Raw genomic sequence first — 22,059 nt, 5'->3', positions numbered from 1 at the left:
TGTAGAAACCTGTACTTTTGAGTCTTTGTTAGCCATGTACAATAATAATAATTTTGAGGAGGTGATTATCATTTTCATTATTTTGTCTGTACCAGCTGAAGAAATATCTTCCATGACTACTGTGAACAGAGCGAACGAACGGTTTCCCACTAGAACTGACCGCTTATGCCTATGACTCATTTGCAAAATACAAAGCAGCACTTGTGTGCGATTACGGTTTGTTCCTCAACGGTTTCAAACAATAAGGTATCCTGCCTACCCTGGAACTGGTGTCATATGCTGTCCTAACAAAAGCAGACAGATAGTGCTTGATGACTGTGTTTTCCCCTCTGTGTTGAGCATGTCCCCATGTGTCCATGTGCATGTCTCTGTGTGGCCGTTGTTTTGTGCGTGTCACTGTTTTGGCTGCCCCGTCTCCTGTAGAGCTGTCAGCCAGGTGCTGAAAAGGTGCTCTCTAGCTAAATATTGTCAGATGTGTGTGGGTGTGTGTGTGTGTGTGTGTGCGTGCGTGTGTGTGTGTGTGTGTGTGTTTGTAGGGTGCGGGCATAGAAGAAATGAGGGGTCACACTGTTCCACCCTCTACTGATCTCAAGTACCCTCCGATGAACTATTCTGTGGGCCCTTCTGCCATCTAGCCCCGCTGAGACCAGATCCCACTGAGAAAACAGACACTTCCGACAGACTGTCAGTCAGCTGGGCGGTTTAGACCCTCCTCTCATCAGCCCGCTCTAACCCCCCGCCCCCCCCCCCCCCCCACACACACACACACTCACACCCCTGCCCAAATTAACCCCCTGCCACTGGACCACAATGAGAGTGGGCGTGGCTCCTTCTGATTTATTCCACACATAGCCGTCATGAGGGCACCCCCATTACACATATTCCCCCCCCCCCCCCCCCCCCCCGCCCACTTCCGCCCCTCCCTCCTACCTCCTGTCATCCAGTCCTGTCCTGTCACTCTGCTCAGCCACAATGGAGACAGGGTCACTGATTAGCAAGTACTTGGGTGCATATAAAGAAGTGTCTGCATCAGTATGTGTGTGCATTAGTGTGTGTGTGTGTGTGTGTGTGTGTGTGTGTGTGTGTGTGTGTGTGTGGGTGTGTGTAGGCTGGGGTTCTTGAAGAGGGGAGGAGTGCCCAGGCCCTCCCTGCTCGGGCCTGGCCATATGCTCCCTCAGGAGGGCAGCCAGTCATAGCTCCTGATAGGGTGGAGGACCCCCACCCGACACACACACACACACACAAGCACTCTCGCACACTCGCTCAGGGCACAACGACCGCAACGGCACACGGCATGCGGACACACTCCCACTGAGCCCAGGGCAGAAGCAGACATCAGTCCCTCTGTTCTGTCTGCGGGCACCAGAACCATCGCTCAGACACCGGCAGGCCGGTCCAGAACACCTAGATACAGGCCCACTGGGCCTCTGTGTGGGAGACCAGGGTTTCCAGTCACTCCGCTTGGATTACTTACAACCGCCGGATGTTTGATACTGGGATGCGGGTGGGTAGTATCTGGGTTGGTGGGCACCCTCTGGGACTGGCGGTGTTGAGTGTGTGTTGCCTGTGCCAGGGGGGCTTAGGGCTGGGGGCTCCGGTCAAGGCCGGGGGGCAGAGCGCTCCAGGGGTCTCAGTGCCTGTGGTGTTATCGTTGACAGAGACGGGGGCCACTCAGGACGGGGCCAGCCACGGGGCCACGCCGGCCCCCACCGGTGAACATGAGGATGACAACTCCCTGGGCTACACAGGTATTGGTGGCGCTGCTTATATACTAGTTCATCATTCCATCATGACTTGGTCATCATTCCATCTCTACCACTCAGTGTCTTTGTCAAACTTCATCTAATTTGAAATAGATTAGAACATTGATTTCTCTGTAGGTTGTTAATGCTAATATTTATCAAAGATATGCTTGTTGTTTCATACTAGGATTTCAAGACTTTCAAAATAACACGCTGTTCAAAGAAAGGGATAAATGTATGCTCAGGGGCATTTGGGTTCCCCCACAGCATGATGGAAATGTAATTAAACATGTTAGCCATGTTGTGACTTCAGCTGTAGACAGCCATAGATGTAGTTGCCAGTTGTGAGCATAGAAAGAGGAGACTTGTGGGAGAATGAGGCTCAGTGTTCTGTTCTTGGTGTTTAAGTTGACATTGCTAATGTCCCTAGTGACTCCGAACTCTGTGGGGAGGTGACGAATAGGAAATGGGGGCTGTGGGACACACACAGACACACACACACACACACACACACACACACACACACACACACACACACACCAGAGTGCTGGTCTGGAGGTGATTACAGATGAGGCGTGTGTTTGGTTATGTTTCTGGTCTTGGCCATAGAGTGAAGGGAGCGGTATGTCCAATGTGTTGGCCCAGCCAGGACGCCAGTCTCCCGAGGTGATTTATTGGACCGCACACAGCCTCTCTCAGCACCAGGAAGTCCCCAGGAGAAACAGGAAGTCCAAATGAACTGTTAGATCCATTACCGGGGTATATTGCCGCGTGTGGTGCTGAGCTCAGGGATCTCCTGGAAGGTGAGGTTTTTAGTACTGGAACGCAGGGGAGGGCTAGCCATGTCACGGGGCTCCCGACTGAAAAGAGTGAGGCTCAAACCCATCCACAGTAGATGCATTGTGTCCTTGCCCAGCTGCTCCAACCCAACTGTCCAGAATTACAGTCTTGCGGAATTTCCAGTGCTTACTGATTGGGATGATTCGCACGAGGTTCTCGTTCATCCATCATTTCTGCCACACCGCATCTGTGCTCATCCGCAGGACGAGGGAACTCTGAAAACCTGTTCGAGCCGCTCCGCCCAATGTGTTGTGGCGGAGACAGTTCCGAGAAGTTCATCTGTCATCCCGCCGTTTAAACCCACCTGTGTGAGGAAATGAAAAAGGATGGATGTTGCGTGTGCCGCGGCTAACGCGGCGAGCTAGCCCTAACGCGGCGCGCTAGGCCCCCCCCCACAGTGCTTAAATATATGAGTCGCACGGCTTACATGGGGAGAGGAGCTGTACTCTACATTAAGATGACCGGTCATACCCAACACGTTATTCGGGGGGGGAAACATGTATATAATATGTGTTAGTATGCATACTGCCCCCCAAATTTCCCAGAAGTCACTTCCCTGCTACTTCCCAGCCAGCTTTCACCAACTGCCTCCTGAAATCAAAGGAGGTATTAACGTAACGTCACACACAGTAGATCCACGATGATGGCGGCCTGTTAGGGCTGCGTGCCGTTGTCCGTGACGACGTCTGGCGGCCGGTGCGGAGACAGCTCTGTCGCCTGAACACGGACGGCCGAGAGCGACTCCGGCAAGTGCCATCTCCCCGCTCGCCTCTGACGGCGCGGCCGACGCGGCCCGTCCCACGCCACACCCACCCGGCGCCGCTCTGCTGGTCCATCGGCCGGAAATAAAGACGCGGAGAGAGAGAGAGTGAGGAAATTGAAGGTCGCCCCGACTGCCACTTCTGATTGGCCGCGGAGCAGAACGGGGGTGGGTGGGAGGGGGGGACAGTAGCTATATTTCATCTCCATGGCGATGCGGCCGCCCCTGAATGTCTCAAACGGGCCATTCGCTCTGCTGATGGATGTCATGGCGTGACAGCTGAATGCTGATGTCTCACGGAGAGAGAGCTGCGTAGCGCACCAAGGTGACTCAGAAAGACGACAAAGGCAGGGAACATACATGTAGATTAGATTAGGGCATATCCAGACAACGCATGCTACTCCTACACTTCTATAGAAAGATCTAACAGTGGACGCAAAGGCGATGGCGCTGTGCTCTTGTCCTCTAAGACACCGGCGTTGTGTCGTGGGTTGTGTTGTGTTGGTATTCACGGCCAAATCTGGTTCAGGGGGGGGGGGGGGGGGGGGGGGGGTACTGGAGCCTGTTCCTCTCTTATCGATGTGGGGGCGGAGCCGAGTGAGCTGGCTCTGAGGGTCGGGCTGCTCCGGGGGCTGACATGTTTACCGCAGGGGAGATGGAGAGCTCTATCTTCTGCTCTCATTACAGGGCCCCGCCGTGGCCTTGAGTCTCCCCACCTCGCAAACCAATCTCCCCGCGTCAGCCTTCTCATACATTACCCAGAGTGCCACCGCTGTAGCGTCACGGCGCCGAGCGGGACCCGCGCTCCTCGGCGTTAAGGGCCCCCCCGGCGCCCACTGTGAGCGGAGGAGCGGTGCGCCGTGTAGGCTGGCCGCCCAGCGGTCATTTCCCCCGAGAGCGGACGCAGGGCGTGGCCAAGCCTGCCGGGGCAATCCCACTTGAGGTGCGGTGCGACGGCCTTCCCACACCGCCTTTGTGCCCAGCTGCCCCCCAAGATTCGTCCTATCCCCCGTCCAATCTCTTTTCATCTCCCTGATCTCCTCGACTTAGTCTCCTGCCGTCCCAGAAAACAGGCCCGTTAGCCCGTCCACTCAGGCCTGGGCCTGGTACTGCTGGTGAGAGGAGCTGGAGCAGGAGGAGGATTCAGCTGAAGAGCATAGTGGTTAAAACACAAGAGAGAGGACAGGCTGGATTATTCACATTCACGTTCATGGCGGAATTAGACCACGGCTTCTTCGCCACTGTTATGATTACTGTGGATGGTAAGTGGATATGATCTCGCTATAAGAGCTAATAATCCCCCTGCCCTCGCAAACAGCTCATGCATATCCAAGCAGGGACACTCCTGGGTAGCCATGGCGTTTTTCTGCCTCTGATGTAAATTGGCCTTACTCTTCACCGGCTGTGGAGAGAGAGGAAGGGAGGGGTTTTTAATGCCTTCCTTTGTATTGGGTATGTCTGTCCATATGGTGTCTCCAAGACTGTCAGAATGGCCCAGTTTTGATTATGCCATTGGAACAGAAAAGCGTGTAATACCAAGCTAAGTAATCCAGTAATGAGAATCGGGTTCCCTTTGTCTCGTCAGCCTAGCCCGTCTGTTCATAGTGTATTACTGACAATTCTGATTGAATTAGCAATATCCATTGATGGTACAGTCAGTTTCAGTATCTATCTATCTATCTATCTATCTATCTATCTATCTATCTATCTATCTATCTATCTATCTATCTATCTATCTATCTATCTATCTATCTATCTATCTATCTATCAATCTGTCTATCTGTCAATCTGTCTATCTGTCTATCTATCTATCTGTCTGTCTGTCTGTCTGTCTGTCTGTCTGTCTGTCTGTCTGTCTGTCTGTCTGTCTGTCTGTCTGTCTGTCTGTCTGTCTGTCTATCTAAAGTTTATGCTCACTGCTCATAAAAGCCCCATATCCAATACAATTAATGCTAGGAATGAAGTGATCAACCCATTTTCTGCTCCCGCCCCCCCCCAAAAAAAAACCTCTGCATTGTCTTTGTCAGGGTATTTGAAGGACAGAGCTGTGCTCAGAGAGTATCTGTGTCTGTTTCCTGTCAGCTGTCTGCACTGTAGCAGCCCGTCGGCCTGTTAGCTTGGTTTATGAGCTCACAGATAAACTGTAGCTCTACCTGCCACCCCTGTCTAGTCTCTACAGGGAAGATGAGTCCAATAACTGTCAGTCCAGAATGGCCGCTTTACGATTTGGATTACCACTCTGATTTCTTTTTCATTTTTTATAAGTAATTCGATGCGGCACAGTCACATTGGGCATGCCGAGCTCATATTAGCCATGTGTCTGCTGCGAGTGTGTGTGTGTGTGTGTGTGTGTGTGTGTGTGTGTGTGTGTGTGTGTGTGTGTGTGTTGTTGTAGGGGGTGTCGGGGCGCTGCACAGTGTGTGTCTGTGTGTCTGAGCCGGGCTCAGCAGGGCTCAGCGTCTCTGTGTGTGAGAGAGGCTGGATGGAGGCGGTAAATCTGAGCAGCACCTGCTCTCTGGACCCCGGCGCGCGGGGTGAGGTCAGCACCACCGCGCGCCCCATCCTTCATATTTATTACATTCATCACAGCGCCGGCTTGTTTTGGCAGCTGATCGCACCAGGGAGAGGCAGAGGGGAGAGAAGAGGCTTTTCTCTGAGGGATGGGGAATGCTTTTAGCATGAGGCACTGTCTTTGTATTTTTCACCACCCGCGCTCCGTAGAGAGAGATCAGTCACCGATGTGGTCTCACCTCCCCTAAACTCACCACCGCTGGAAAATGGTATTACAAACATGCAGCAGGACAGATTTCATGACCACATTCTGAATTATTTGGGATATCTCATTTCAATCCTGCGGCAATTTGGTTCCGGGATGCAAGTTTGTTGTCATAGCAAAGTTGATTGATTTGAATTGCAATAAAAGGAAGTAAAAAGCAGGAAAGTGAATATTTGGAATGAGACTTTCAAAAGCTAAACATGTTTTATTTTGTTAGAGTTTTGTATTGCCTCCAGCCCCTAGTGGAAAATACTTCCCATCAACCTTGACAACTGATGGTTACAAAGTGAAGAAACACACACACACACACACACACCTTCAGTTTCTTTTTTTTCGACGGGGTTGGGGGGTGGGGCGCTGCGCAATTTGTTGACGCGGGGGGGTGGGGGGGGGTGCTGCGCGATGTGTTGAGGGGGGGGGGACGCAGGCCAGTTGGCGCGCCAGGCCGCCGGGAAAATTCCCGGTGCTCCCGATGGCCAGTCTGCCCCTGCACATTACATTTAAAACCTCTTCTGCCCAGGCAGTCTTCTAGTTTAGTTTAGTTTACAGTCGTTTAATTAGTTTATTAGACAGTAGTTAAAATACCTGTACACGATTGTGGTCCTTAGTCTCTGCACACAACGCTATAACATTAATAACATGACCTCCCACCTCCCCAGACCGTCTCTTATACGCCTGGTCTTTCCCCTTCATAGAACTGCAACTCATTTGGGATCTGTCTTTATGGCACTATTGAGGATGCATATTAATCCATCCACCCTCCCTTAATACTCTAATGCACACATACTGTACAGACACACACACACACACACACACACATGGTGGAGGGTTGATAACTTCATAAGAAAGCTGTGAAGTTTTACTTATATAATAATGCCCCCCCCCCCTCCACACACACACACACACACACACACACACACACACACACACACACACACACACACACACACAATCCTCTTGCATTTCTTTCCCTCCCTGGCACATGGCCAAGTCTCTCTCTCCTTTCATTCTGCTTCCCTGACAAGGAACTGAGCTCTTTTGTTGCCGATTCAACGCATTGAATTTCACCAAAATCTTCTTTCGCTTTTTGTGACCATGTAGTCCAATGGATAACAATGCGAAGCTTAAGCGCACAGTAGCTCTCCGAGGTTAATCAAACGTTCGCCCTCTAAAACGTCTCTTCTTTCTTCTGTGTTATTTCATCATAGCAGCACATTGGTAGAATTATTTATGCGTGGTGAGGTGAGCCGAGATGCAACGATTCCCTAGCATGCTGGGTGTGTGAGAGTGTGTTCAGATGGTTGCGTTCACCTCTTGCCCAGCGGGACTGTGGTCCTTCTACTGGTCCTGGTCTTGTCACCACCAGGTTCCTGTCATCTCATTGTCTGAGGGCCCCATTGTGGATGGGCCCCATAGAGGTGAAGACAAAGGCATGCGTTGGGCTCATTTACTCTGAGCTCCAGCCATTAAAACCTCTCCAGCCACTAAACCAATTAAGCCAATTAAGCATGAAAACACAATGCGAGTTGTTTCTGCCACCATGCGTTTCTGTGAGAGGGGGAGTCGGTCGGGCGGCAGGCGACAGAGCCACGGGTGCCTCGGCACAGTGAGAGGGAGAGACTCCTCGGGAGAGACGCCTAGGGAGACTCACCGGAGACACCTTTGTTTCCCCTAATTGCGTTGAGGTCTTGTCAGCCCGTTCATGCTGGTGCAGTCGTGCATGACAATACATTAATTGGACGGTCGCATAGGAGAAGTGCACAATTCAGGAGCTGTGTCAAACGACCGCCTTCTTTCTTCGATAAACAAATGTGCTTTAGCAGCAGTTATCACTACCAGCGTGTTCTGCGCAATTCTATTCACGACGTGAGGAGAAAATAGTGCCTCCGACAACAAAAATGGACGTCTTGATGAAAAGACATGTAGATAAGTGAAAGAGTGACATGACTGTAGTTCAGACGCATCAGCTTGCTCTAGTAATGACATTGTAGTAAACTTACAGAAAACTCATTGTGTTTGGTTGTTGTCGTCGTCGTTACCGGAAAGGTCTGTGATAGCAGGGCTGTTTTAACGAGCGTCCGCGGGCCGTGCTGCTGCTGACGCTAAACAGATGCTAATATGAGACCCGCTAGAATACGCAGGGAGAGAAGGATTCAGCGGGTGCAGGCAGGCGGAAAAAAAACAGCCTGTCCGCCGCTCTGTCATGCGTTGTGCTCCCATTACCGAGTCCTTCGAGGCCCCTTCTCCCTCCCCTCTTCGCCTCTCCCCGGCTCTCGCGCCGGCATTGTCGTGCATGGGGGCACTCCCTGAATGATGACGCGGAAGCGCGTTCGTTCGGCCCCCGCTCTCTGAAGGGCCCCTGTATCTTTGTCGTCTCTGAAAGCGAGGACAGAAAGGCCGTAGTGAGGGCAAGAATGTCCTCACCAGGCTGTTTGTGTCTTCTTTCTCTGTGTGTTGCATCTCGGTTCCTTTGTGTAGCTCTCTCTCTCTCTCTCTCTCTCTCTATCTCTCTCTCTCTCTCTCTTTCTCTCTAACGGGTGATTCTTCTATGGGATGTTGACAACACCCATATTTGGCCTCGTCCAGTTTCTAAAACACTTGTTGACACATTTAGTGTTCTACTTGTGCAGGTTTACTGCGTTAGGGCCCGGCTGGGGCCCAGATGGAGGGCCAGGAGACGCATTCCTGTGCTCTGGCAAACAGCTGGGAGAGCGGACGATGAGCTGGCCTGACTTTTCACTCTTTCTGCTTGAAACGTTCCAGAGAGACAGAAGGGCGACACTTAGCTCTCCTCCCCCAGTCCCTGCCGTGGACTCCGGTGTGCCCTAGTGTCCCCGTCCGTAGCGGAGCTGTCTCAGAGCCGCCACCGCCTCAGGCATCCAGCTCCTCTTCCTGCCATGTGTGCGACAGAATGCCCAGCAGCATCCTGGGATTTGTTTACCCCTGTCTATATGTCAATTTCTACCATAACATTTTCAGTTGAACATTCAGCATGAGGGCACATCTTGCGAGTGATGCAAAAATGTATGGTGAGATAGTTTGGGGCAAGAATCCATCTGGGTATTTACAAACACTAATGCAATTTGCTAATGGGGGAAACACGTGGTGTTCATCTGCCATCTAATCAGATGTGAAGGTCCTACTGGGCATTGAGAGTCTCCTCTAGCTGGCTGTGGCCTCGCTGCTCGTGTTCCATCCCTCATTCCCTCAGTGTCCCATCACAGATGATTTGCAGCCTCCCAGAGCAGCTGGAGGAGTGCAGTGACACCCGCATGATTTGTAACTTCCTCAGGACTCCAGGTCATCTCCCTCGGAGCAAAAATACTTGTAGGAGGCAGCCGGAGCGGCCTTTCCTTCTCCCCCAGACAGCTTCCTGCGCCACAAGCCCATGCTAAGTACTATATCTGTCATGCCCCTGGAATCCGTATCTCTCTCAAGAGGACCGCAATAAGGAACGCGGTGTATCACCTTCTCGGTGAGACCGCCGTGTGGAAGAGCACTCTCCATTCCGCACGACGCATCCCTGAGATGTGTGTCATCGGCGCGGCGTCACACCCATCAATCATACGATTGTTACCGCCGACAGGAAGTGATGAAAATCAGATGGAATGAGCATGATGGGACGGGTAATCCTATCAGTCTGCAGGCCTGGGGTCAGAGCCTATAGTCTCTCCTCATCCCCTGGAGTGGGTGTCTAAGGAGAGAACCCAGGGCTATGAGATGATGAAATTGATGCCGTCACAGCCAGACAATGTGTTCTCACCGACCCCCCTGACCCTTCTCCTCTTCTCCCCACCATGTCCCAGTCTGTCCATAAACTGGAGAAGGTCCGTAGAGCGCTGCCCTTTCCCTCATAGAGGAGCGCGCTGTCACGAGCGGCTGAGGTAGACAGCAGAGAGAGAGCCTCTGACAGCGCGATGGGCTGTGAAGGGATTCAGAGCCCCCTAAACACAGACAGAACACACCAACCCTCCAGACATTATTATGTGATGGGATTGTCTGGAAAACATTGAAGGAGCTCTATCAAGTGCAGTCTGTTTTTTTTGTAACTCCCAGTTATTCACATTTATCTGCACGTTGGAGACTCAGTGGCCGTCACTGGCTGATAGAAGCCACAATTCGAATTTCTGTTCAGCAGAAATTGAAGGGATGTTTCCTCCAGCAAGGACGAGGTCTGAGTGATAACAGGCAGAGATGAGAGAGGGGAGAGGAGGTACAGTACAGTATACAGTAAGCATCCCCCAGTCCCTGGGAAAAAAGGACACACAAAGATTCCTGCACATGGTGACTGTGGTTAACTGTGACAGATTGTGATTCACCTCACAGACTGTTGACTCTCTGTAACCAACAAACCACAAACCTCCACAACCCCTGGAGAATAAACTCCCAAGATGCACTGCTGTCCAGTGAGTAGGATTTTTTTTTTAAGTCTTGTTTTTCTGTCTTCTGACGGGAATGCTGTTATCGCCTCGCAATGGGGAGTATCTTTTTCGGGGGGGGGAATGTTTTTGTTTCATGTCATCTTTGTTTTGCAAGACGGCGGAATGGGAATGAAAGGCATTAAATAGGCTTAGTCGGGGAGGGGGGGTGAATGCAGGCTCCCCTCAGTCCCAGCCTGCCTCTGTCTGTCGGCCCCTCACCTCTGCGCTCAGGAAGCCCGGGCTTTGTGAGGGGTCCGCCGCTCCTGAAAAGGGTGCCCAGCGTGCGGTCCGCAGGGCCCCCCCCCCACCGCGCGCACAGGCGCACATCACTAGAAAAGGCCGTGAACGTCCACAAGATCCCTTTTGAATGTTAAAAAGAGAATCATCAGAAGGAGAATAGGACGGCGAGATGAGAGGAGGCCTGTCCATTGAGCTGGACAGGATCGGAGAGGGACGGAGAGCCGGAGAGGGGAGTGAACTCCGCCAAGCACATCGCAGACTGTGGTTCCCCTTGTTAGGATCCCATCATACGGTCACTGTGGATGAGGAGGATATGGTATTGGGCTTGGTACTGAAGGATAGCCTGCCTCAAGGACGCTTGCTGGGAAGAACACAGTTTTTGGTGCTTTTTTTTTAGGCTTTTATATCTTATCCCTGGAATACACTTGGTTGGTTATCTCTGGACGTCCTTTTATGGTTCCTGGACGGTTCAGATAATGCACCAAATGAACTTGAGTCTGAAAGAACACTTGTGTTGACAGTGGATGGCAATGAGCCAAATGTACTGGATTTTGGATACTCCAAAGAATTACACCTTGCGACCGGATTGTTCAGAGAGAGAGAGAGAAAGAGAGGATAGAGAGAGAGAGACAGAAAGAGAGAGAGAAAGAGAGAGAGGATAGAGAGAGAGAGAAAGAGAGAGCGAGCGAGCTACGGTACTACACAGATTTGGATATATCCAACCAGCAGGTGGATGTGAGTTGCTGTTGAGGGGGTTTCCGACCTGGATCTGGCTCAGCTGGACTGGTCTGGCTTTGTGTGAGTGGCCACCATGCAGCCCGTGTCTCTGCTGGTGGTGGTGCTTGCCATGCTGACCATGCTGGGCGTCCCCCACAAGGGTCCGCACAGGGCCCCTCGCCACGCCAGGCTGCGGGGCCCCCGGTCCAGCTGGTGTAAGAGGCAGCAGGGCAGCGCTCCAAGGCAGCACCAGGATCCCCTGCCTCTAAAACACTCACACAGCAGGGCACACAAATGTAACCAGATCTTTCACAGTGAGTACACTCCGTGTGGTGTCATGGTGCATGTCCTCTCTGATGGGAAACCATTGCCTTTTGAATACAACAGATTTTGCAAGATGTCTCTCGGTTCTCCTAAATGCTAGATTGAGGAGAATATTGAAATGTTTTATTCTGACAGAAAAAAATATTACCTATAAAAAGGATACATGTCCTGGGGTTAGTTGCATTGAACGTTGGCTGTCCTCATGTTATGTTTCATGTTCAGTGGAGTGTAGCGGGAAGTGATTTGGCTTGGGTGTAAAGAGCCCTCTGCTGTCTCCCCTCCAGGCTCACTGCCATCACAGCTAGAAGTAATCTGTTTCCTTGTCTGCCTGTGCGCTCTGTGCGGTTCTGATCAAAGTCACCAGGGATAGAGAAGGGATATTGTGTGAAACTGGAGAGGTTCTCTGCTCTGTGAGTTGACAGACAGTATGGATGGCTGCCGTGGGCAAGAGAATGGCAAAACACTCAAGTTCAACGTGGTAAACTTTCACCGTCCTCAAATGCGAGGTAAACCAGCGTCATGCCATTTTGAGATACAAAAATGTCCAATAAAAAATAAAAGAAAATCAAAGGTCGCGCACTCTATTTGAAGGTCGCAAAGTCTATTTACATGATGCACCCTGACTGACAAAGTCACTGAGTGCTGAAAATGTTTTCTATATAATGATTGGACTGGAAATAGGGTGTGCAATCTGCCTTTTCTTTTGAGAGTTTGGACTCTACACCCCGCTGGTCAGCACCTCCACTAACTCTGGGGTGTGCATCCTTCCTCCCGATACAAAAGGGTACCAATTGTTGCTTGTCATGAAAGAACTCTGAAATGACCACTCTTTCTTTTGCAAAGCAAAGTTGCACACATGTGCTTGCCACCAGGGGATTCTCTCTATGAATCAGTTCTCTCTCAGACTCCGTGATCTAAATGGTGCCTGAGTTGAAACTGGCCTTCATGTGATTTGTCTTCTGTTGGCTCCAAGGACAAGTTTCATTTCATTTCGAAATATGCAGCTGGGCAGCCAGAGACCAGAGCACAATGGTGACAGGAGCTACACAGCAGAGAGAAGTGGGATTAAAACTCTGGTTTAGAAAATAAGGTGTGAATGATAAAGATACTGGTGAGGATGAGGAGGAATTCAGTACTGAATCAATGTAGCGTGTCCAAGATACAAAATAAAAGTAAGCAAAGCTGTTGGTGTTCGATTAGAGGATTGTTTCTGCGTTGTGCAGGGATCAGGGTGACCATGGTTTTGTTATTCTAGACAACGCCCACTGGAGGGCGCTGCTTGGTAACTAATGTGGCCCGAAGAGCCAGGCCCGTCTAAAAGGATTTCAGTCCTCGGTCTACGGGCAGGCAGTCTGGAAATGTATTGAAGCACTGACGTTGCTTTGTATTGGAATTCAGGCTCATAGAACCGACATGTATTTTTATTGAGCTCTTTAGATACGATTTTAGTCAAAGTGGTTTTATCCTTTAAATCGGGTGTTCTTTTAAATCTGAGAATTAGGCCTAAATGTTTTTTTGTTTTGTTTGTTAAATAAATACTTTTTGTTATTGGTGGTCTTTTTAATAGGGGACGTGTTGGTTAAATAACATAACAACTTCCCTCTTTTAGGAAATCGTGCACATTTTAATGTAGACCCTATATTAACATAGTTGGTATTGTTGGAGAAACAGCCTATTCCTGGATGATCGCCTTTAAAGTGAATTTTAATTAGGTCTTATCTACGAGTTTATCTTTCCCAAGCAGAGCGCATGATTGAAGTTTTAAGAACAGGCAGCTTTCCTGCAGCACTATAGCCTACCTAGTAAGGCGGCTGATATAAAAGGTATAGTGCACTCAATCAACAGCAATCCGACTCAAATAGCTATTCAAAGAGACCTTTGATAGTCTTTAAAGTTTGTGTTTGTTGTAAGCATAGATTGCCGATCGCCTTTGCGGAGATTTTAACAGACCTGGGGACATTGTTGTTAAATAAGCATTTACATTTAGGTAGCCTAACAAAAATCAATATTGATCAAATGCAGAAATATAGCCCATTAATGACAGAACAGAAGAACAACGAATATCTCCCCTTAATTCGCCCAAATAAAATATAATCGGTAGGCTAATTAATCCAGTTGAAACAACAATAGTAGGCGATCCTATTAAACTGTAGGCCTACGTATTTGGCGAATGCTGTTTTCCTTCACTTCTGCCAAGGATAGGAAGCTTTGACAGCTCCGCGGCACTGCGCTCCATCCAGACTGGAAGAGGTTAATTTCTTCTCTGGAAAAACCCATTGTTAGGTCCGTGAAGGGGGAGAATGGCACATACCATTTGACGAGGCATTCAGCTCCAGTGAATGAAATGCTGTGAATGCGAATTTGAATCCCCCCTGCCCGAGGTGAAGGGGTCCACGGCGCACACTGGGGTTCGAATAGGCTACTCAAAATACGCTTTTGTGGATAAAAAACTTGGGTAACCCAGCGGCCACTCGGAATCAATCGGAATTACCTCTGATCTGAATCGGAAAAGTGATGAAAAAGTTAAAGTGATCCATCACCGAGGGATGTGGGATACAAAGTCTCCAGCCTTTAGCAGCTGTGGAGAGACAGAGAGCGCAAACTTCTGAAGATCCCGTCTCCAGTGACAGAAGCGGACAGAAATAATGTGACTGCGAGAAGCCGCACTGCATCTTTTTGGAATAGCTTAACGGCTACAACAAACGCTCAACTTCATGCTCACGAGCCTGTGGACTCTTTGCTCATCCTCAAGGATTGTTCTTATTCTCCTTTTTCATTGCATTTGTCATAAAACGGAATTATTGTAAGGGGATAACACACATGCCATTTGAACCAAGCGCACGGCACAGGATGTATATCTGCTGGAATAGGGTCGTTGGAAACATTTGCCAACATTACATTTGAAGACTTAAAATAGTTTTTTTATTATTATTATTTCCACTTTGTTCGTATTATCACATAGTCCCGTGTTTTTTTCCTTTAACCCATTTTCATGATTAGGTTATCATTGCCCTGGTCCACTTTTATGAGGACTCCGCCGAAATTGTCCAATTAACGCACAAACTTGGCTGGTGATCTTTTATTTATTTTTTGTTATTTTTTTCAATTGATTCTGAATTAATTGACATTTGACATGATTATGAAGGAGCGGATGGTTGAACAATTTCAAGAATAATTTGGATTACTCGAGCAATTTTCTCATTCGAGAGACGCTGAATAATGTCTCCAACTTCAATTGGAATTGCGTTATTATTTGGAATTCTCCATGTGTGCTCAGGTAAGACGGTGCTCACCCAGGGTGTAATAGGCCTACTGATTTACAAAAGATTATGTGGGTCTGACAACTTAATTGCCTTTCGTGATTTTACACATTTCTGAATATGATTTACATTTTTACCGTTTGATGTAGGCCCGATATGCTAGGGACGTAGTTGTGTGATGAAGACATATTCTAGACTTTTGTCCTGAAGTGATGATTCTTTCATAGCGTGTAGCCTAATATTCCCAGCGCGATGTCTTGATATCAGTTGTAGCTTACTGACAATGTGCAAATCGTGCCCTATAAGTCTAAACCCAGCACTTAGGTGACTTTTACACTGGCTCTGGACCGACACTTCCAGTAGCCTGGAGTGTGAGGAAGTGTGTCTGCGTGTGTGTGTGTGTGTGTGTGTGTGTGTGTGTGTGTGTGTGTGTGTGTGTGCGTGCGTGTATGTCTCATCTGTCTTTCTTATCTTTGGGAGAGTGCAACTTCTCCAACTCATCTACTGGACAAGAGCACATCAATCTAGTGACTCCAACTAAACTTTCCTTTCCTCATCAAGCCCTCTGTCCTGACCCTCTCCCATGGTCTCTTTCTGTCATCACATCATGGTGTCTTTATAGACTCGGGTCATGCTGGCTGCCGTTTTCCAGGTCAGTTGCTCATGTGTGTTATGAGGTAGCAAATGCCTGTTGTCCCACAGAGAGGCATGAAGGTGCAACACTCTGAAATTGTTTATCAGAGTGGAACTAAAGAGGCAATTTCCCCTTTTTACAGCAAAATATGAAAGTTCAAGACTCAACATCAATTTAGAAATGCTGAGGAATGAGCTGATTGTCGTGTGTGTGTCTGTTTTCTTCATTCAGTTGATAGTGTATAGGCCTGGACAAGGGCTAGTGAGCCATGCAGTTGCTGTATGACTTCACATATCTTGGCTGCAGAACATAAAGTTGTGCCTGTGTAATTAAGTTAAAGGTAATTCTGTTCAGGCCCAAACCTGAAATAATATTATACACCACCTGCAATAAGACTCACTCTCTTGATTAATGGTCTTAAAGACATTCACTCTCTCATCAAATCGCAAGATGAAGTTGACAGCTGAACCCTACATTATATAAGGACATAATTATTACTTGTTATAATTGTTTGGGTATGTGTTTAATAAAATGAATGACTAAACTCAGTATTACATCATACATCTGTTATTGTAACAGTAATAGTAGATGGTAATACTAGGGGAACCTTTCATTTGGGGCTTTATTACTTTGCTTCTTAATGACAGGCCAGTTAACTATATGTGAGCTGAATTGCATTGTGACTGAATTCCTGAGGCAGGCCAGTTGTGCCTCTGACTGAGTCTCTGTATGTACACGGCTTTGTCTTGTTTCAGATCAATTGTGAGTTGTGCTTCGTGATTGGTTTCCTGAATTGCATCCTTGTTTCCTGTGGTGCTGAGAGAGCCATGGCAGAGAGAGAAAGAGAGGGAGAGAGAGAGAGAGAGAGAGAGAGAGAGCATGGTGTTGATGATGGGGACTGCTCTAGGCTTAGATGGAGAGGAAACAGTGTTAGTGAGTTTTAACAAGCGCCTCCAGGGAGAGGGGTTAGGGGTCATGGTTGAGCCTCCAAGGCAGGCTGGCTTGATCTTCTCAGGGCTGGAGCTGAGACTAGGACTGAAGGCTAGGGCTGAGGCTGTGGCCATGGCTGGGACTAGGGCTGAGGGTGGGGCCATGGCTGGGACTAGGGCTGAGGGCTGAGGCTGGGGCCATGGCTGGGACTAGGGCTGAGGCTGTGGCCATGGCTGGGACTAGGGCTGAGGGCTGAGGCTGGGGCCATGGCTGGGACTAGGACTGAGGGCTGAGGCTGGGGCCATGGCTGGGACTAGGACTGAGGGCTGAGGCTGGGGCCATGGCTGGGACTAGGGCTGAGGGCTGAGGCTGGGGCCATGGCTGGGACTAGGACTGAGGGCTGAGGCTGGGGCCATGGCTGGGACTAGGACTGAGGGCTGAGAGTGGGGCCATGGCTGGGACTAGGGCTGAGGCTGGGACTAGGAATGAGGGCTAGGGCTGAGGCTGGGGCCAGGGCTTGGACTAGGACTGAGGGCTGAGGCTGGGGCCATGGCTGGGACTAGGGCTGAGGCTGGGACTAGGAATGAGAGCTAGGGCTGGGACTAGGACTGAGAGCTAGGGCTGAGGCTGGGGCCAGGGCTGGGACTAGGACTGAGGGCTAGGGCTGAGGCTGGCGCCAGGGCTGGGACTAGGACTGAGGCTGGGACTAGGAATGAGGGCTAGGGCTGAGGCTGGGGCCAGAGCTGGGACTAGGATTTAGGACTGAGGGCTGAGGCTGGGTCTTGGGCTAGAGATGGAATTGTCCTGTCTGTCTGAGGGGCTGAGCAGGACTTCCAGACAACATGGTTTCTAATTACGGGTCCAGACTCTGGGGATGTCTGTTATCTGGGGACGGGCGTGAGAAGGGGAGAGGCGTGAGAAGCAGACACAAGGCTAATAAAACTGGACTGCTCAGCAGATGCCCATAGATCCTGGATTAGGCCTCCAATCTTAGCAACATTGGTTTGCTGCTTGCTGGCAAATGGTTATTAACGGTTAATGTTTCATGCAGACGATAATTGCAGACAATCATTAGAGATTCATTTGAAAGTCTCTTTTAGGTGAAGCTAGCCAATGATTTACATGTTATATCAACATTACTCTCGCATTAGTTGCACTCTGCATAGGTGTGGCTTATCTGCGTGTGTGTGTGGGAGAGAGAGAGAGAGAGAGAGAGAGAGAGAGGTGATCTTTGCCCTCGCCAGACCTGTGATGACTTGCCATTTGCCGCCGTAGTCTGTGTGTGGAGGCTCATTCATCACTGCGTTCTCTGTTATCAGGTGATTCATTCTGTTGCTATACGCTAAATGGTCCTTATCTCTGTCTGGTATCTCTCCACCAAGCACATTCACCATCCTCACCGTATGGATCCTGTTAAGATTTGCCCCGAGATAACACAGAGTGCTGTTCACTCTCCCCATTTCATTTAATAACTTAGATTGGTTTTGTGAGATAAGGGCTATGAGAACTATATGGGCTTCATTCCTCAGAGCCAGCTCAACGTCAGTCAAGTTCAGTGTCTCAGCTTGTTTCTGTAAGGTCATGACTGAACCCAGCCTGATGTCCCCCAACACCGCTCCAGGTTCCTCCCTGGTGTGATCATGACCAAGCGTGGCACCTCTGGTGTGTGTTTAGAGTGTGTGTGTGTGTGTGTTTCACTGACAGGGTGCAGATGAGTGGCTCGGGAGTGGGAGCACGGCTCTAGTCGTCAGCTTGAGCCCAAGCAGCTCAGAGCAGTTGAGGTCTTGACAAATTGACTCCTAAGTGTAGATAATAAATTGTAACCACCAGGCCCCTCCCCCTAGCTGGCGCTATGACAGGCCACAGCAGGCGCCGGGGCCAATTAATCACAAGGGCTCGCAGGTGAGTCCTGTCCGCAGCTCCTCTCCCAGTCACTGCTCTCAGTGTAACACGCTCTGGTCATTATGGCCTTTCTCTCTCTTTCTCAGCCAACTCCCCCCACCCCCCTTTCCCCCCAAAACCCATGCTCATTAGGCCCATGCCACATTCCCTGTTCCTGAGCGTTTCAGCCCAGGCGTGGATGATTATCTCCACACCTGTGTGAGGCGACAGCACCTGCAGAGTTTCAACTGCGCCACTCATTCCGAAACCCCATTAAAATCTCCCTAATCCCAATCAAGGCCGGATTACACCCCGAGATCCGGGATTATGACCGCTCTCGCTCAGTGAGATAGTGCTGGCCGGTCAGCAGACGAACGCAGCGGGGCGGTCCGTGACCCGTCTCGTCTGTACGCCTGGAAGGAGGAGAGGGAGGGAGGGCCAGGGCAAATCACCAATCACACAAGTCGTTAGTGACTGACTAGATAAACACTTCAAAGTGGTTTGTTTGAGGGAAATACATCAGGCGGTGACTCTTAATGATCTGTTTTCCCCCAAATGCTCTTCGGTTAATGGGCCTAAAAGAGCTCCTTTAATTGGATTAATTAGCAGATCCATTTGACGTCAATAGTTCGTAATTTGCCAAGTCTGCAGCCTGACCGATAAGCGCGTCTAATAGTGGACTCAGAACGTTGAGATGGTCCAGATAATCGAAGCTGAGGAACCCTTCGCATGCCCTGGGCACCAACCCCTCGGTATTTTAAACCCCCGAGGAATGTTCCGGTACCTCTTCCCAGGCAGGGGTGGGGGGCGGGGGTGAGGGATGGGGTGGGAGGGGGCGCTGAATATTATGGTCAGCAGTTAACCGCTTATTTAGTCCAACTTGGTGAGTCAGACTGTCTGTGGGTTGTGGTTCAGCATGGCTGGGACAGGAAGGAAGGCAGGACACAGACATTTGCTCAGTCGTAGTAATTAGCAGGCCTGTTACCACTGGTAATGAAATGTAATGGGTGGCTCGTTCTCAGACCATATCTATGGTGTTCGTACTGTAGTTCAGTATGTCAGTCAGGACAGTTGATGGGTTTCACATCGACGGCTGACATGCAGAACAAACCTTCCCCGTTAGACCTGTGTATGGAGTTGATAAATGATATGTCTGCATCGGATGAATGGTGTGGGTTTGGTCTCAATTTACCATTGTTGGCATGACAGAATGGACGACCAACACAGCTTTCATTCCAACAAGCAGTCTTTCTTCTAGCTAGCGTACAGTCTGTGATGTAGCCGTGGTAAAAAAAACAACAATATTTGGTAACGGCATAGGGGGCGTGTCCTCATGCGTGGCACGTCCGCTAACAGCAGTTCCTGAAGATGTCGTTCGTTTCACTCCACTCCGTGTTTTGCTCAACGGCCCGTTGATGTGGAGTGGCTTGTTAACTGTGGAAATGAAAGAGAGGGGGAGATAACGCACCCCCCCCCTCCCTTTTAGTTTTGGCCCAGTTTTTTTTTTTTTTTAAGACTTGTCTTTTTCTTGCGGCCGGTCAGCCAGGGCCTTTCAGAGAGATGAAGCGGACAGGCGGGCGGGCGGGCGGGCGGGGAGAGAGCCCGCGGGGGGGCTGGGACAGGGAGGCAGCATTGTGTTGCCTATACAGAGGCGCGGGGGAGGGGGAGGTGGGGAGGGGACGTCCGCGAAAGGCCCGGGGGGGGTGGATGCATCGAGGCGGGGGAGGGAGGGAGAGGGGGGGGGGGGGGGGGGGGGCAGCACACAAAGGCTGGCCTAGGGTGTGGAAGCGCGGGGGTGGGGGGGTGGATGGAGGACAGAGCAGTCACACATGTACGAGAGACACTCGCTCAGGGACCAGCTCTTGATCTTCCTGCTCACGGTGCATATCCCCCCCCAGCTCCCTCCTGGCCCAGAAAATGTGCTGATCGGGACGATGGGAGTAGAGGTGGGCGGACCGCGAGGCAAGGACGGCGGTGGTATTTTTAAGGTGGACATATGGGGAGCAGGGGAGGTCGGCGTTGGAACTGCTGAGTACACGTGCGAGTAGCTGTTATGTGGTGGTGCAGCTGGTTCTGGCCAGTCCCCGGTGGTTCTGAAATACCGCCTGCTCAGGATCTCCGGGGAGTCCGGCCTTTGTTGTGGCAGAGAAGCTGTGCTTCCGTGGGGTGCTCTGCCCTGCGCATTCTGAAAAGGCCCAGACCTCCCTCCCTTTCATATTCTCCACTGGAAAGACAGAGGTATGGCACTGAGGGCAGTCTTTTTCTCTATCTTCGGCGTTTCCCACTCCCTTTCTCTCCCTTTCTCTCCCTTTCTCTCCCTTTCTCTCCCTGTCCCCCTGAAAGCCCTCTGCCCCCCCCCCCCCCCCCCCTGGCCTGGATACACTGACTGTGGAAATTCGAAATCCTCTTTGGTTGGATTTCACAGGAGGGAAACTCCATAGAGAGATCGAGAAGAGATTGAATTATGTGTAAAGAGTTGTAAGAGAGGCTAGGCTGCTAATTATCAGTTGATGCTTTATGCTTCTGGCTTCTCCCCTCCTTGCTGTACTCATACCCGCTCACGTTCTCACAGTGTTCACAGGACAACCCCCTTCACGATGCACTCTGGATACCAATTTGTCCAGTGTTAAGGGTCTCAGCAGGTTCGCTACCTGTTCTGTTTAACTGGGCATACCGTGGCTCAAAATATGTGTTAGGAGGTTACAGTGTTTCCGTGGCAACTTCACACATCCAACGGCTTCATCATCAGCGTCTCTCCAGCCGTTCCTGTTCCTATTCTGTCAACCAGAGCGAGGGAGGAAGGGAGAGATAACACTTGAGAAATGAGTGAGGAGGGTGCTCTTTCACAAGAACTGGAAAGCATAATTAACCAGAAGGTGACCTTGAAATTCACCAGCGCAACGCCTGCTTTTGAAGCTACCCCCATAAAGCAGTTACCATGGTGAGGAGACTTCAAACAACTGCGTGAATAGCAGAACCTACTGTATAAACACATCTGATATCACTTTTAGGTTTTATGTCAAACTACACCAAACTATGTATTTCATTTACCTGTATTTTTCTACAGTAGTTCTAACTGACAACTGACAACTGAATGCTTGGGTGAAATGAAAGGGCTTGGGAAGACATTTTTGAATGCCTTTCACGGCCTGACAAGGCACCACCAGTGCTAACAGGATCACACTGCTAAAAAAACATTAATGTCTGTTGGCAGTTTCATACATTAAACTCATCAGCTTGAGGAGCTTTTTCAAAACAACAATTTTGTGATGCTACCAATTTATGTACACTGTGAGACTCTCTCTCTCTCTCTCTCTCTCGCTCTCGCTCTCTCTGAAGCTATGAAAGCTGAATAACGATTGTCGTTATTGTTCTGTCACTGGACCTGACAGAGAGTATAGTATAAGCTATAGCTCAATGCAAGAAAAGGGCACTTGAGCAGAGTGTTTGGTTGTATCAGCCCATGAAGAACAACCAGTACAGTGATGCTTCACAGACACTCTGACGAGGACGATGAATGCTGCTCTACCTGAT

General features: G+C 50.0%; 1 protein-coding gene across 1 annotated transcript in view; it reads left to right on the top strand.

The window, feature by feature from the left end:
- Positions 1–14,871: 14,871 nt before the first annotated feature.
- The window catches only part of robo1 (roundabout, axon guidance receptor, homolog 1), a 119,718-nt gene continuing 112,530 nt past the window's right edge, over positions 14,872–22,059 (top strand). The window contains exon 1 of the mRNA XM_084443141.1: positions 14,872–15,097. Within this exon, the coding sequence (XP_084299267.1) occupies positions 15,040–15,097 (58 nt within the window). The 5' untranslated portion in view covers positions 14,872–15,039. The remainder of the gene's footprint in view (positions 15,098–22,059) is intronic.

The sequence above is a fragment of the Borostomias antarcticus genome (genome assembly GCF_949987555.1).
Source record: "Borostomias antarcticus genome assembly, chromosome: 1".
Classification (NCBI taxonomy): Eukaryota; Metazoa; Chordata; class Actinopteri; order Stomiiformes; family Stomiidae; genus Borostomias; species Borostomias antarcticus.
The sequence above is the reverse complement of the archived record's forward strand: the minus strand, read 5'-3'. Positions and strand labels throughout refer to the sequence as shown.